This window comes from Eucalyptus grandis, chromosome 6 (assembly GCF_016545825.1).
Source record: "Eucalyptus grandis isolate ANBG69807.140 chromosome 6, ASM1654582v1, whole genome shotgun sequence".
Lineage (NCBI taxonomy): Eukaryota > Viridiplantae > Streptophyta > Magnoliopsida > Myrtales > Myrtaceae > Eucalyptus > Eucalyptus grandis.
The window spans coordinates 2,487,632-2,501,500 of NC_052617.1; the positions used below are offsets into that span (position 1 = coordinate 2,487,632).

At 42.0% G+C, this 13,869-nt stretch overlaps 1 protein-coding gene across 1 annotated transcript; it reads right to left on the reverse strand.

Moving 5' to 3' along the window:
• Positions 1–4,434: 4,434 nt before the first annotated feature.
• LOC104451133 (putative receptor protein kinase ZmPK1) lies at positions 4,435–6,857 on the reverse strand. The gene has a single exon (XM_039315933.1). It carries the CDS (start codon positions 6,855–6,857, stop codon positions 4,461–4,463), a length of 2,397 nt encoding a protein of 798 aa, XP_039171867.1. The 3' UTR covers positions 4,435–4,460.
• Between the last annotated feature and the right edge of the window lie 7,012 nt (positions 6,858–13,869).

The following is a 13,869-nucleotide window of genomic DNA, read 5'->3' on the forward strand; positions in this document are numbered from 1 at the left end:
TTTAAAAAGCCATGTGAAAAATAAAAATTATTTAAAATTCCATGTTCGTGCCACGTCAGCATTTTTCGTTAAAAAGTTGATGGCGTTAACTTTAGGACTCAATTGAAACAATTTGACAAGTTTTATGATTTGATTGCATTTTTTGCAAGTTTTAGGATTCAATTGCATTTTCATGATACGTTTTAGGACTTTTGTAACACTTATTATTAGTAAAAACCAGACCTACGGCGGGCCGAGTTCTTGAACCCAACTTGAGAATAGAGACCGAGTCCTATCCTAGGCCGTGATCATGACTTGGGCTCCTAAATCGAGCCCAGTTGGATCAAGGCCTAGTTTCTTTTTTGGCTTGACCCTTGTTGACACCTGATTTTTGGTAGCCCTAAGAAAATAAAAATAAAAATCACAAGCAAAAGGAAAAATAGGAGAAAATCAATATAATTGATTATGCATGGATGTTTGAAATCCTGATGAATGCAAAAGCAATTAGTTATCAAGTGAATAAGGGGCAAAGATTTTGATAAAAGGTAAGGAATTGTAGCAAAATCAAGCTGATTGTGATATTACGCTTGATTTGAAGCCATAAATTAATGCAATAGAAGATGGAAACTCGGAAAATACTATAGAAAGTGGCCGCATGGAAACACTATAAAAAGGGCCACAATTTTCGTGACAAAGGGAGAGCGAATTCGAAGAAAAAATTGTGCAAGAAGAAGGCCTCGTCTGTCTTGGTCAAAAAGATGGCCTTTTCCCTTTTCTTTCTCTTGACAAGAAAAGGGAAAAGGGAAAAGGTCAGCTGCAGAACAGAGAAAGGAGAGAGAGAAGACCAGTGAGTGACGTGAGAGAGAGAGAGAGAGAGAAAAGGAGAGGGACTGGACTATTCATCTTACTCACGGACTCTCCCCGTCCGAGTGTTGCGTCGGCCACCGCACCAGCATCTCCTTCGCTAGCCCGTCGCCATTCATCCGCGAAGCCCCCGCGCCCGAGACCGCCGCTCGTTCTGCTCGTACACCGAAGCTTTGCCTGAGCATCCCTGCCATCACCGCTTGTCACCCTGACGACCGCGCCTCTGCAACCGTCGCCGCCTCGCTCGCTACAACTGCGACGCTCGCTCCGTCTCTCTCTGCCCAGCGCTGAACGCCAGAGCTCCGACGACCGCGACACCTCTGTTTCACCCGCGATTGCAGCTCCGCCCGACGCTCGTGCGTTCCTCTGCCTGCACTAGCAGCGCCATAGCTAGCCACGACGCCCGTGCTACCGTCCTCAATGCCTGCAGCAGCTTGCTGCTGCGCCACCGTCGTGCCGTTGTTGCACCGTCTGTCACCGATGCTCTGTTTGTGCTAGCACCTCTGATTGCCCGACACCCGTACCGCCTGCCCACACACCTCCACCCACAGCGTCGGCACCTCCTTCGCCCCTACCCTCCGCTGTGCCTGCACCTCCGCCGCGAGCACCCGAGCACCTCCGCCGTGCACGCTACGCTGCACCTCCGCCGATCCCTTCGCCGGAGCTCCGACGCCGGCCACCCTCTCTCCGGCTATCCCATCAACGTTGCTGCTCTCCCCTTAGGTAGCTTATTTTTAATTTTTAATTTTTACTTATTTTATGTTATGTTATCTTATATTTTTTAAGATTAGTTATTTTAATTGCAGCATCGGATGTCAATATTCATGAATCTTGTAGGCATTAACCGCAAAAATTAATTTTTAAAAAATTATAAAATAATTAAAATTTGATTTGTAAAAATATTTTTTTTAATTATATTAATTTTTTAATTTTGATAGTATTTTAAATTTTAAGTCATTATCATTTTTAATTTGATCCATAAGACTTTTTCAGATTTTCAATTATTTTGAACTTTTGTCGTGATGTTTAGGGTTAAAGTATGGTTAAAAAATTTGACACTGTGAGACAAATGGGTCATTTTTTTGATTATTTTAACATTTCATTTGGTGAATATCTTGTTTAGTTTAGATGTAATGTTTATGTGATAATTACTTGTCTTGGAAAAACACTAAAAAATATATTTCTTCCAATAAAAAAATCAAATCTTGCAAACTAGTGTGTTGATTAGGGTTGCATTTTGAGATTCTATTTAGATAATTTTTTGGAAAAATTAGGTTAGATCTAAATAATTTTTTTTTAAAAAACTAAAATACTAGACTAAAGTCGCCATCAATCAATTTAGGTAAAAAAAGACCGATTGGATCTCAAGTAGTGTAAGGGAAATCAAACCAACTCATTGCATGCATGAAGGAATTGGTCAAAGGCAATCTAGAGATATTAGGTCCATGAGTTGGTTATGCGTGGGACAGATTAACATCCTAAGAATATTAGGTGCAGGTCAATTAGTTTGCATGTTAGGCTCATCTAATTAGAATTTGCTTGTTAATAAAGTTAGGTCATGAAGTTAAAATGCACATTTCAATTTCAAAATAAAAGAAAACCCAAAAAATGTTTTGTGTGTTTATTTCTTTTAATGGAAGTCTTTTGATTGTTTAATAGTAATTGAGCATCCGTGTGATCACCATTTTGCATTATAGAGATTTAGGTTAAAATAAATCCAAACTGCCTGCAAAAACATTTTTAAAAATAAAAAGAACGGTACCGAAAGGGCATTAGAGAAATCTAGTGTAACAAAGTTCTCGTACCCAAAGTCTCTAGTTCGTAGAAGTAAAATAATTCTCTCATTATTTTATTTAGGTGTCTAATCAGCCTACTATAAACTGATTAGTGGCGACTCCTAGATAAAATCTATTTGCATGTTAAAAAACAGAAACCTAAGTCGCGAATTGGTATGGGTTTGGGAGGCCCGAACTAAGTTTAAAACTTAGTAATCCATTAGCCTAAACTCTAGATAGTGCACCCGAAATTTAGGTCGCGACAACCCTATTGGTGCCAGTTCGTGTTTCAGTCAAATTATACCAAATTTCATGATTTTGCCAAAATTGACTTTGGAATTGAGTTGATTTGGTTTAATCGAATTTCAATAGGTCTAATTAGCATCATTAATGAAGGACCGATAGGGCTCCTTGAGAATTGGTCCACCTATCTCAAGCCCGATTTCTTAAGTTTGGCTTGAATTTCTATGTGTTACGACTTTAGATCAAATGTCATGAAGGAAATTATTCTAAAAAATGATTTGAAATTTGCTGACTGATGGTCAAAATTCTCAATTTGATTGAAATGTTAGTTCCTAGTTATTTTTTGTGAAAACTATTGATTACAAGTCTAATTAAGGGTGCGTGTTTATCGCGAAAACTCAATGATATATGAAAATACCTTATGGTAAAACATTTTCCAAGAATACGATAAATTTTCCTTTGTTTAGTAATATATGATTAAAAATATTTTATGATGTTTAAATATTATTGGAAGATGATCTCAATCTCATTATTTTATTTTAGGCAAAAACAAGTTCGAATTTTTAAATTTTAAATTTCTAAAAAATTCAAATTTTGAACTATTTTATTTTTCTCTTTTTATTTTAATTTTAATTTTTCAAAAAATGAATTTTAAATTATTTTTAAATTTCTTTTTCTTTTCTTTCCATTTTCAATTTCTCTCATCCTCTATCGCTACTAAGTAGCAACAACCACAAGCAAGCTTTGCCTTGTCAACATAGGGTGAGCTTTGAGCTTGTCGATCTTGATGGAGCTCGAATTGGCGAGCTTGGGCTTGCCTAGATCGGCCAAGGCTCGAGCTTGCTAGCCTCTGTCTTGGCCACTTGCTGGGTTGTTGATAGATGCGGAGGCACAAGGCCGACGGAGGAAGAAGGGGGAAGAAGGAGAAAGGAAAAGAAAGAAAAGAGAAAAGAAGGAAAAAGAAAAGAAAAAGAAAAGGAAAGAATAACAAATCAAACATAAATAAGTAAATATTTGATTTTCTAGAAAAATTAATTTATAAGATTAAACTTTTCATTGATCAATGACCCTTAGACTGAGAGCACAAGTTTTGATAGGAAAACATTTTCTTGTTGATTAGGAAAACACTATTTGTTGACTCATTTTTCTAAACGAACTGAATGCAAGAAAATAAGGAAAACGTTTTCCGCAAAATGAACCCACTATAAGCTTGAAAATAATGGAATTGATGATTTTTCGAAGTTTTCAGATTTTGAAAAATGTTGACAGGTTGATATTAGGGGTTGACCAAAATCAATTCAAAGGTAAACCAAGGAATTAATGTCTAAGTTTAAATAAAATGTGATGAAACTTGAAAAATGTTGAAAAACACTTAAATAACTCTTTTTACCCTAGGAAATGGGTCATGTTGCAATCAAAAATCCATAATCTCGAATTTTTATTATGTGACCTACTAACTAAAATCTGGTGTCAACAAATTTCATAACTTCAAAGAGTGAGATAATGACAAGCCATTGTAAATTTAAAATTTTAAGAAGTCCATCACGTGTGACCAGAGAGATAGCACCTAAATCAATCTCACTTCACTTGCACCCTAATCTAACTATCATTCTCATGCCTAAGAAGCATTTCCACCACTTGGCTCATGTTGGGTCTGGCGTTTTGATCTTCCTCCACACACTTGAGCGCAACCTCGATCAAGACTTCCATTTGCTTCAAGTTGTAATCGCCCCTGAGCACAGGATGCACCATCTCTTCCAGATGGGACCCCGTCTTCTTATTCCTCGCCCACGGGACGAGCTGGATTTTCTTGGCATCCCCTCCGCTCTCCAATGAATCAACACTTGTCGTCGGGCTAATTCCGGTCACCATCTCTAACATGACGATCCCGTAGCTATAGACATCCACCTTGGATGTGATGGGCAGATTTGAGACCCAATCGGGAGCCATGTATCCTCGGGTTCCTCTAATTCTCGAGAAGGTGGAATTCCTCACCTTCCCTCGGTCCATTAGCTTGGAAAGCCCAAAATCCGCAACTTTGGGTTGGTAGTCGGAGTCTAAGAGTATGTTCTGAGGCTTCACGTCACAATGCAGAACCCACTCCAAGCACTCCTCGTGGAGATAAGCTAAACCCTTTGCGGTGCCCACTGCGATGTCGAACCGCCTCTTCCAATGAAGCTCAGGTGACGACAAGTTCTGTGCCAGTGATCCGCGTTCCATGAACTCGTATACCAATAGCCTGTGCTTTCCCTCGGCACAGTAACCCCATATCCCGATCAAATTTATGTGGTTCACCCTGCCGATCGTGCTAGCCTCGGCCAGAAAATCGGCCTCTCCAGTTGTGGCATTGCTGAGCACCTTCACTGCGACGACCCAATCATCTGGCAATACGGCCTTGTACACGATCCCGCCTGCGCCTCTCCCGATCTCCTTGCTGAAATTCCTCGTTGCCTTCTTGAGCTCGTTGTAGTTGAACCGCTTGAACCCGGTTGCGGCATTGAGGTGGCTCTGGTGCGCGGAAGTGACGTCCTGCTGGTTCTTGATCAGGAAGAACCACACCAAGAACACTACCACCATCTCGATCCCTCCCACCACGCAGGAAAACCAGAGCACGAAGTTCAACGGCCCGTTTTCGCGTTTCATGGAATAAGTCCTGTCCAAGACCTTCACCACCGGGGTGGAAGGACAAGTGTACTGAGTTCTCCTCACCAGCTGGTCCACGGTGAAGGTCTTATTCTTGGGGACCTTAATGAAGAACTCGCCGGTGAAGCTGGACAAGTTCTGGCCATTCAGGAGCTCGACCTTGGGGAAGCAATCGGACATGCGGCCGGAGCCTGCAATGTACTGGAATCCTCGGCAGTTGCACAGGTTCAGGCAAGTCTGCCGGCACTTAGCGAGACTGGTGCTATAGATGATGTTGTAGTCGTAGCCATAGAAATCGACGTACTTGAGCTTCACGAACCCGATCTCGTCGGCGACACACCCGTCGGAGAAGGTGAAATCGGGGACGCAACCGGCCGACCAGTCGCCCGGGACCTTGGGAACGTAGCCAGGCACGCAGGAGCAGCTCCGACCCTTGGTCGGGTCGTAGCTGCAGAGGCTGTTGTTGCCGCACACGCCGTGGATGAAGCAGGGCGTGCTGAGCACTTCCCACGTCACGGCCCAGACAATCGAGCCCAGCTCGCGGCTGTAGACCCGCAAGTTGCCATCAAAGTCGAGGGTCATCCTTCTCTGCGTAGCCGCGACGCCGTAATCAGAGGTGTAGAATGAGTAGTTGTCGGAGGACTGGAAGCGGCCGAGCGGGTCGAGCACAGCGATGCGGCTGCTGTTGTAAAGGAATCGGCCCTTGCTCCACGAGTAAGGCCAGTAGACGCCCGTGATTGACGGGCCGTCGAAGAGGAGGCTGAGGACATTGTCGCTGGCGAAGTAAAGCTTGTAGAACCCGGTCGAGTAGTTGTACCGGCTCCGAGCAGAGATCAGGAGTGTTTTTCCAGTGAAGGGCTGCTGAGGGAGGAGGGTGTCGGTCGGCGAGTCGAAGCTCTGCCACAGGACTCTGCCGCTGCCGTCAGTGAGGAAGAGGTTCCCAGTTTCATTGAGGCGGAGCTCGGCGGTGGAGGAGGTGCTGGTGCCGGAAGACCAGACCTCGCCGCCGGCATCGCCGGCGTCGGTGAGGATGAGGTTGCCCGAGTCGAGGAGGGATAAGGCGGAGCGTCGGCCGTTGACGGGGGCCTCGCGGTTGGCCATCCAGATGGGGGTGCAAGCGGCGCCGGAGCATGGAGGGTTGCTAAACCAGACGGCGAAGCCGTAGGCGTTGTCGCCGACGGGGAAGAAGCCAGCGGAGAAGGTGCTGGAAGGGGAGACGAGGACGTCGCCGGGGTCCTCGACGGAAAGGGACGCGCATTTGGGGAGGCTGGGCAGCGCCGAGGTGGAGAGCCGACAAGATTGGAGGAAAAGGGAGAGGAAGAGAGGGAGGAGGAGCGAGGATGGCGGAGCCATTAGGACACTGCGGAGAAAGTGGGGTGCAGTGAATCTCGGCGAGGATATATATATATTACACACGGCATCTAGAAAGGTTTGTCGCCTTGTGGTCAACATTGACTATGGCGTCCACCGCCCGTCCATGCACTATACACTCACGCGCGTCAATTCAATCGTGAGATATCGTCCCCCCGGTGAACGGTGAATGTCCAAACTCGTGTTTCGCCGAAAATGATTATCGACAAATACTTTTCACCAAAGATTTCCTCTTGGCTTTTTGAGTTAATTGGATTCCGTGATAACTTGATAAGAAACAATGTGTATGGAATGAGTTACTAACGCTAATTGAACTGAAAGAATAAATAATTATAAATAGGAATGATAAATCGATCAATTGAATAATTAAAAAATATTAAGTGCTATTGAATGCGGATCCTTTACAATTAATTTGATTGAGGCTTATATAGCCCCATACAAAGTGTAATAGTGGATGTGATGTTATCTTTTAAATCACATATCAGATTGCTCCCCAGATTCTACATTTTGACTTGATTCCCTCTTTGGTGCCAAAATTGGCTTATCGGGCCTAGAATAAAAGGAAAGCCCATTAAACCTAATTTGTAAGAAAGCAACCACTTATCAAAGATATCGAGGGTTTAGAATTAGTAATTGCTCGAGAGCAAAGTGATAAGAATGGAGACGACTTCAAGGGTTTGGTGCTGACGATCGTGTGAATAAGGCAATACATTTATTGGCACAGTACCGAAGTCTCCGGAAGCAGTTTGAGATTGAAGATAATAACGGTTGGAAAGCGGTTACTTGTAAAACTAGCTATAAATAGACAAAGAGACATAATTATAAAGGACCTTTTGACAATCAACAATCGTAAGGACACTTGTCTTTTGGCTATCTTTTTTCTTCATATCGCACGTTTACGTTTTATTGCACATTTTTATCTCCTATTTATTCTTTACTTTATCGCTTGTAAAGTAGAATCAGTCGCTTCCTTTATGAAACGAGATAGAGTCTGATTTTTACATAAAAAAAAAACTGAAGATTTACCCCTTTGGTGAAACATATTTGTCAGCAATCCGTTCCCCGCGAACAGCCTCTAACCGCAAGTTCTTTTCCATAAACAGCTGCAATCCATGGGATATCTTCCCATTCAATCCTTGCTTCTATATCTTTAGTTATTCTACTGCGATTGACCACCACATATCCATAGCTACTCTAATCGATCACCTTTCGCCGATTAGTAATCGGCCATATTAGTTACCTTAAGTTGATTATTGGTCTTCACCATTCATCTTTCATCAATAACAAAGACCGTGTAAGTCATAAATTTGTGATGATAATTCCTATTTGTCTCGTTGATGACTCAACATGGAACTCCACTCATCCATCAAGGCTTGAGTTATTTTTGGGCAGCAACGAGAGCCATGTGTGTTATAAATATTAAATTATGTCTCAAGTTTAAGCGTTTACAAAATCTGATTGACTTGGATAACATTTTTATTATCTGATCATGAAGATATTTTTTTGATGAAGAAGCTTTTCTTTTGTTAGACACTTTATAGCTACATAAAGGATGAAATAAAAATAAAATAAAAGGGAGCAAAGGTTCCCTCTTTTATCTAAAGGAGTTGAATCGTATAAGTTATCCATGGTGGGGCCCAAAGTCAAAAACACTATTCTACGCCTGGGGTTTCTTTTTCAGCCATGGAAAGAAAAGAAAGGAGTCTCCACAAAGAGGCAAAAAGGTGGTGGGCCAAGTCAAGACTTTGACTTTTGGGCACACATATATACACAAAGCGGAAGTCTCCAGAGGGTTTTTTTTCGCTGCTGAAGTCCTCTGCAAGTAGAAAAGAAAGGAGCGCCGCTTGCCGAAGCCTTACGAAGAGGATACTTACGTGAAAGGAAAAAATAGCCGCTATTCTTGTTTTGATGTACGTAAAGCGTTTCGTTTGAGCTTGGACACGTGATAATTTTTATGCAGTGAGTTTATGTTCAAGTGAGTCATTTATTTATAAATATTTTGAGTTTAGAGTTAAATCCGGTATGGAAAACACTCACGCGAGTGAACGATTGTAAATTTTGATTATCCGATTATAGTTGATTATTTGCTGCTGACTCTTCCGTAGACGTAGGTACCGATACTCGAACCAAATCATGTAAATTTCTGGTGTCCTTATTATTTCTTATTTATTTCTCTAACAATTTCGCGTTGACGTAAATTGTAAATTCTATCATTTCCGCGTATTATATTCCAACAATTAAGTTAGTCACGACTAGAAAACAAAGGCTGTGATTGGAATCATATGCTCAAAACCTACGCCAAAAAGAGAAAATTCGGGACCATCTTCAAAAAGGATATTTTTTATTCATCTCTAGATGTTGATAATCGGGAAATACGGATCACCATGTCCAGAAACTACGAGGGAGGTCACTCCCAGTTTTAACTTGCGTTGATCGGTCGCTAAAACCGCGACTAAACTTATTGATGATTTCAATTTTGGTTTTAATTTCAATCAACTCACTTTAATAGTCGATAGGTCAGATTATCACCAAAAAGTTGACGTGGTGTTGGCGCCCAAGATTAGCTTGTTTGGCTTCGGAAGTAGAAGAGGGTAAAGTAGGCCCAGCACGCGAGAATTCATGGAAGTGGGGCAGAGCGCCAACAGTCGACAATGAGGATCTTGAATAGTGCGATGGTAGAACTTGCCAAAGCAGGCGAGATAAGAACCGAAGTGGTTATGGGAATCGGTGCCGGAGAAAATGTCGGCAAAGCAGAGCGGTTATTGACAAGGAGCCGAAACTTCTAGAACATTTTAAATATTAAGATGGTAACTGCTAAAGGGCAATTACCCATAGATTACCACTATAAATAGTTGAAGAGGCATTAATATAGGGACTTTTTGCCAAATCAACAATTGATCACTTTTTTTTCAATTGCTATCTTTTTTTTTACTGCTCTTCACATTCAATTGCATATTTAATTTTCTCCTGTTTTCTTCTATTTTACTTTTGCCTATAGTTTAGATCAGTTGTTTCCTTTTTGAAGCCACCCAAAATCCATTTCAAACAATAAAACCGAAGTTTTGCCCCTTTGATGAAAGATTTTGTTGAAAGAACCTTCCTCAGCGAAGGCGTGGCAACTTGAATAACAATGATAATAACTAGTGAACTCGCATAGTAGCCTGCAAATTACTCAACTTTGCGACTTCTATAATAGGGTAATCAAATTTCTTTTACAATAGATAGTTCAACATAAGTTTCAAAAACACAATTGCACTTTGCCAAGGATGTAAACAATTGTTTTCTACCATGCATTCACTTGCTATCTCCATTTTAAGTTCGCTACATGTGTCCAGTTAATTCTAGACCACATCATACTCAACCTAAATCCCATCGGATCCTAACTAGCACCTCTCTCTCTCTCCCCATCACCTCCTCCTCTTCTACTCACAGCCACCTTTGTGCCCAACCTCAATGCTTCCCCTCGCCGTCGCCACGGATGAATCACTATTGTGGTGTCGAGGATGACCGGTCACTTTTTTTTTTTCTTTTCCTTTGAAATTTTGTAATGGTCTTAAAACTAGAGTAAACTATGTCTGGTGAGATATTAGATTTCGGGCTTTTCTTTCTATGGACTTCCGTCTCTCGGATGTGCCACTATCCGCCATCATCTCTGTATTTGCTTTATCTCCCAGTGCATCGATGGCGCTAAGGTAGGACATGACAATTGATGGCAGACGGGACGGAGACGGTCACTGGAGAGGGACATCAATGGAAGGCTATTAAGCGTGGCGACTGCCAGTGGTTGATGGTTATCGATCGTGGAAGAGACTAAGGTTTGCAAAGGACTTGGGGGCTTCGGGATTTTCCAAAGAGATGGTAATTCGGCATTTTTCTTACGGGGTTTCGTCTCTAGGTACGAAAGATTATTTTGGAATTAGATAAAAACTATTCTGTCGTGGAATGAAAACTTAAGTATGTGAGAGAATGAAAATTTGAATTTTCTCTTTTGCATTATCTCTTAAAGAAATTTTACAATTCTCAATACATGAGTCCTTTTTGTGATTTACGTGATCATGGTTTTAAAAAATATACTATTCCAAACTAAAAAGCTTAACAAGTGTTCAAAAAAAAAATTGTCGACACTCATAAAATGTAAAATCAATCACTTAGATTGTCACGTCATGTTTCAAATGGATTTTCTGTCTTTCTTGTCATTAGATTTGCTCTATTGAAAGTTGAACTAAACTTTGAAAGATTATAAGTTAAAGTTAGACCAATATGCTTGTTGTAAAGGTAGCAAGTTAGGTAGGGAAAATTATCAAAAAAATCATAAACCTATTGCAATTATGCCAATTCGGTCCTAAACTTATTTTTTTCGACTTATTGAGTCCTAAACCTTTTACAATTATTCCCGATCAGTCCATCCGACCAAAATTGGCCAGCCAGCCCCAGTTTTTTTTTAATAATGTTTTATTTTTGAAATATTTTATTAATTTTTAATCCATTTTTTCCTTTTTCCTTTTTTTTTCTCTTTTTTTCTTTGTCTTCTCCTCTCCCTCCTTCTCTCTCCTTCTTCCTTTGGCTCCGGTGACCGGGCTAGCTCGCCTCGCTGTCGCTAGGCGAGGGCGGGCTAGCTCGCCTCGCTGTTGGCTAGCCACTAGTGGAGTGAGCCCTCGCTAGATCCGACGAGGGGGGCCTCGCCATTGCCGAGTCCGGCAAGGGGAGCCCTCTAGTTGGCGAGGTCATGCCCAAGGCAACAACGGGGTGAAACCCCGCCGACCCGGCGAGGCACTCGCCTCGTCGACCCGGCAAGGGCTCGCATTGCGATCGTCGGGCGAGGCAAGCCCTTGCTAGATCCGACGAGGGGGCTCACTGTCGCGTCGACGAGCCCCCGCCGGATTTGGAGAGGGCTCGCCTCGTGGTCGTGAGGCGAAACCCGTCGGATCGGCGAGGCGAGCCCATCAGATTGCCTTAGTGCGGCGACTTGGCCGGTCACTGGAGCCAAAGGAAGGAGGAGGGAGGAGGGAGGAGGGAGGAGGGAGGAAGAGGGAGAAGGGGAAAAAAAAAGAGGAAAAAGGAAAATAAAAGATAAAAAAAATATTTCAATAAAATAAAATATTATTAAAAAAACTCGTCGACGCCGGCCAATTTTAGCCGAATGGACTGATCAGAATAATTGTAAAAGGTTTAGGACTCAATTGGTAAAAAAAAAAATAATAAGTTTATGACTGAATTGACACTATTGCAATAGATTTAGGACTTTTTTGGTAATTTTCCCAATTAGGTAACCAAGTGCGATTAGATTGGTTTTGGAAAAAAAAACTTTAGGAAAATGACAAAAACTTTAGTTGAAAGGGGCTATCCAAAATGCAAATTGCATTTGGTAAAGTGTAAATCAAAAACACATTGGAAGTAACTTTGATTTAAATGTTGTGTGGGGAAAAAAAAACTACACTTTGTAGAGGACTTTTCTAATTTTTTTTTCCTTTAAAAAGAAGTTAGAACCTTTCCAATGAAACTTAGCCACTCGTGAACGAAATAGATCATCAATGGCCATATTTAATCACTGGTGAGCCTCGCCTGAGGTCGTGACTCAAGTGAGGCTAGCTAGTGCCAGACCCACTAGTGAGTAGCTAAATCTAGCCTCGTTGGCCCCTCATTGATGATTCATCGGATGCTTGAACCCTTGCCAATAAGGATGCATAATGTGAATCCACAATTCCAACCCCTATCTCTATCATGGGAGATGGCCAGGGGATTAGTATGCCGATAACGGGGATCAGCCATGGACCGATCTGAAAATCGATCATGGACCAATCGGCCCGATCGGGAAAGGCAACTTAGGAACAACCATGGTTCGATCGAAGGATCAACCATGAGACGATCAAGAGATCAACAGTGCATTGATCAATCGATCAGACAACTTGATTAGAATTATTCTACCATGGATCGATTACTTGATCATAAGGGTTGGTCATGATATGATCATGCACCATTACAAATTGATCAGTGGACGATCATGGATCGATCCCATGCCATCAAGCACTAATCACGAAATATTTCACACAGTCATGCACCGACCACGGATGACCATGGACCGATTCCATTTGATTGTGTATCAATCACGGATCAATCGATCCCCTGTGATCTCATGACAATCGAGAATCGACCACGAATGGGCTATGCTCAAACATGGATTGGTCATGGACCAACCATGGACCATTGCGAAAGATCATGGATAGGCCACAAATCCAATCGTGAGCCTAGTTAGTCTGATCATGAATCCAATCCTCAGTCTAGTCAATCAAGCCATGAGCCCAACCCTGTGCCAGGCCATGAGCTGGCTCCAAGCTCGGTCAACCGACTTAAAGCTTGATCAGCCCAGCTTTGAACCTAATCAGTTTAGCTTTGAACCTGATCGATCCTAGCCGTTTGCCAGCCAGAGCAGGCCATGAAGCTCATCAAATAAGCTACCAACTTAGTTTCGCTAGGAAAATTAGGCCATGACTAGCCTCACCCGACCATGAATTACCCCCACAAACATTGGTTCGAATGGGGTAATTGATTGTGGATGAACATGAAACCTCTCACCCGATGATGTTAGTGCTTCCATCGGCTTCCTTCTCATGTTTGCAAAATTTTCTTTGGAAGTTAGTCCATAAATGAAAAGAATGGCTCATCAACTTAGGTGATAAGGAGGTGGATTTGGTTATGATTACATGTGACAACTTAAATGGTGACCTACTTCAGTAACAAGAAACATGTGACCAAAATCCAAAACTAATGATGACTAAATCTTAGTTAACTTATATATAAAGGATTCATCATCATAGATGGCAAGATAGGGGTTTGGCTTGGAGAACAAGTAACCTAACATGTGACCAAATCCAAAACTAATTATAACCCCAAATCTTGGAGCATTTAAGGAAGGCATGACTTCTCCACTTGGGTGGCAAGATAGAGATATGGTAATGATGGTTAGGAGATTCACCTTAGAGAGCAAGTTAGGCTA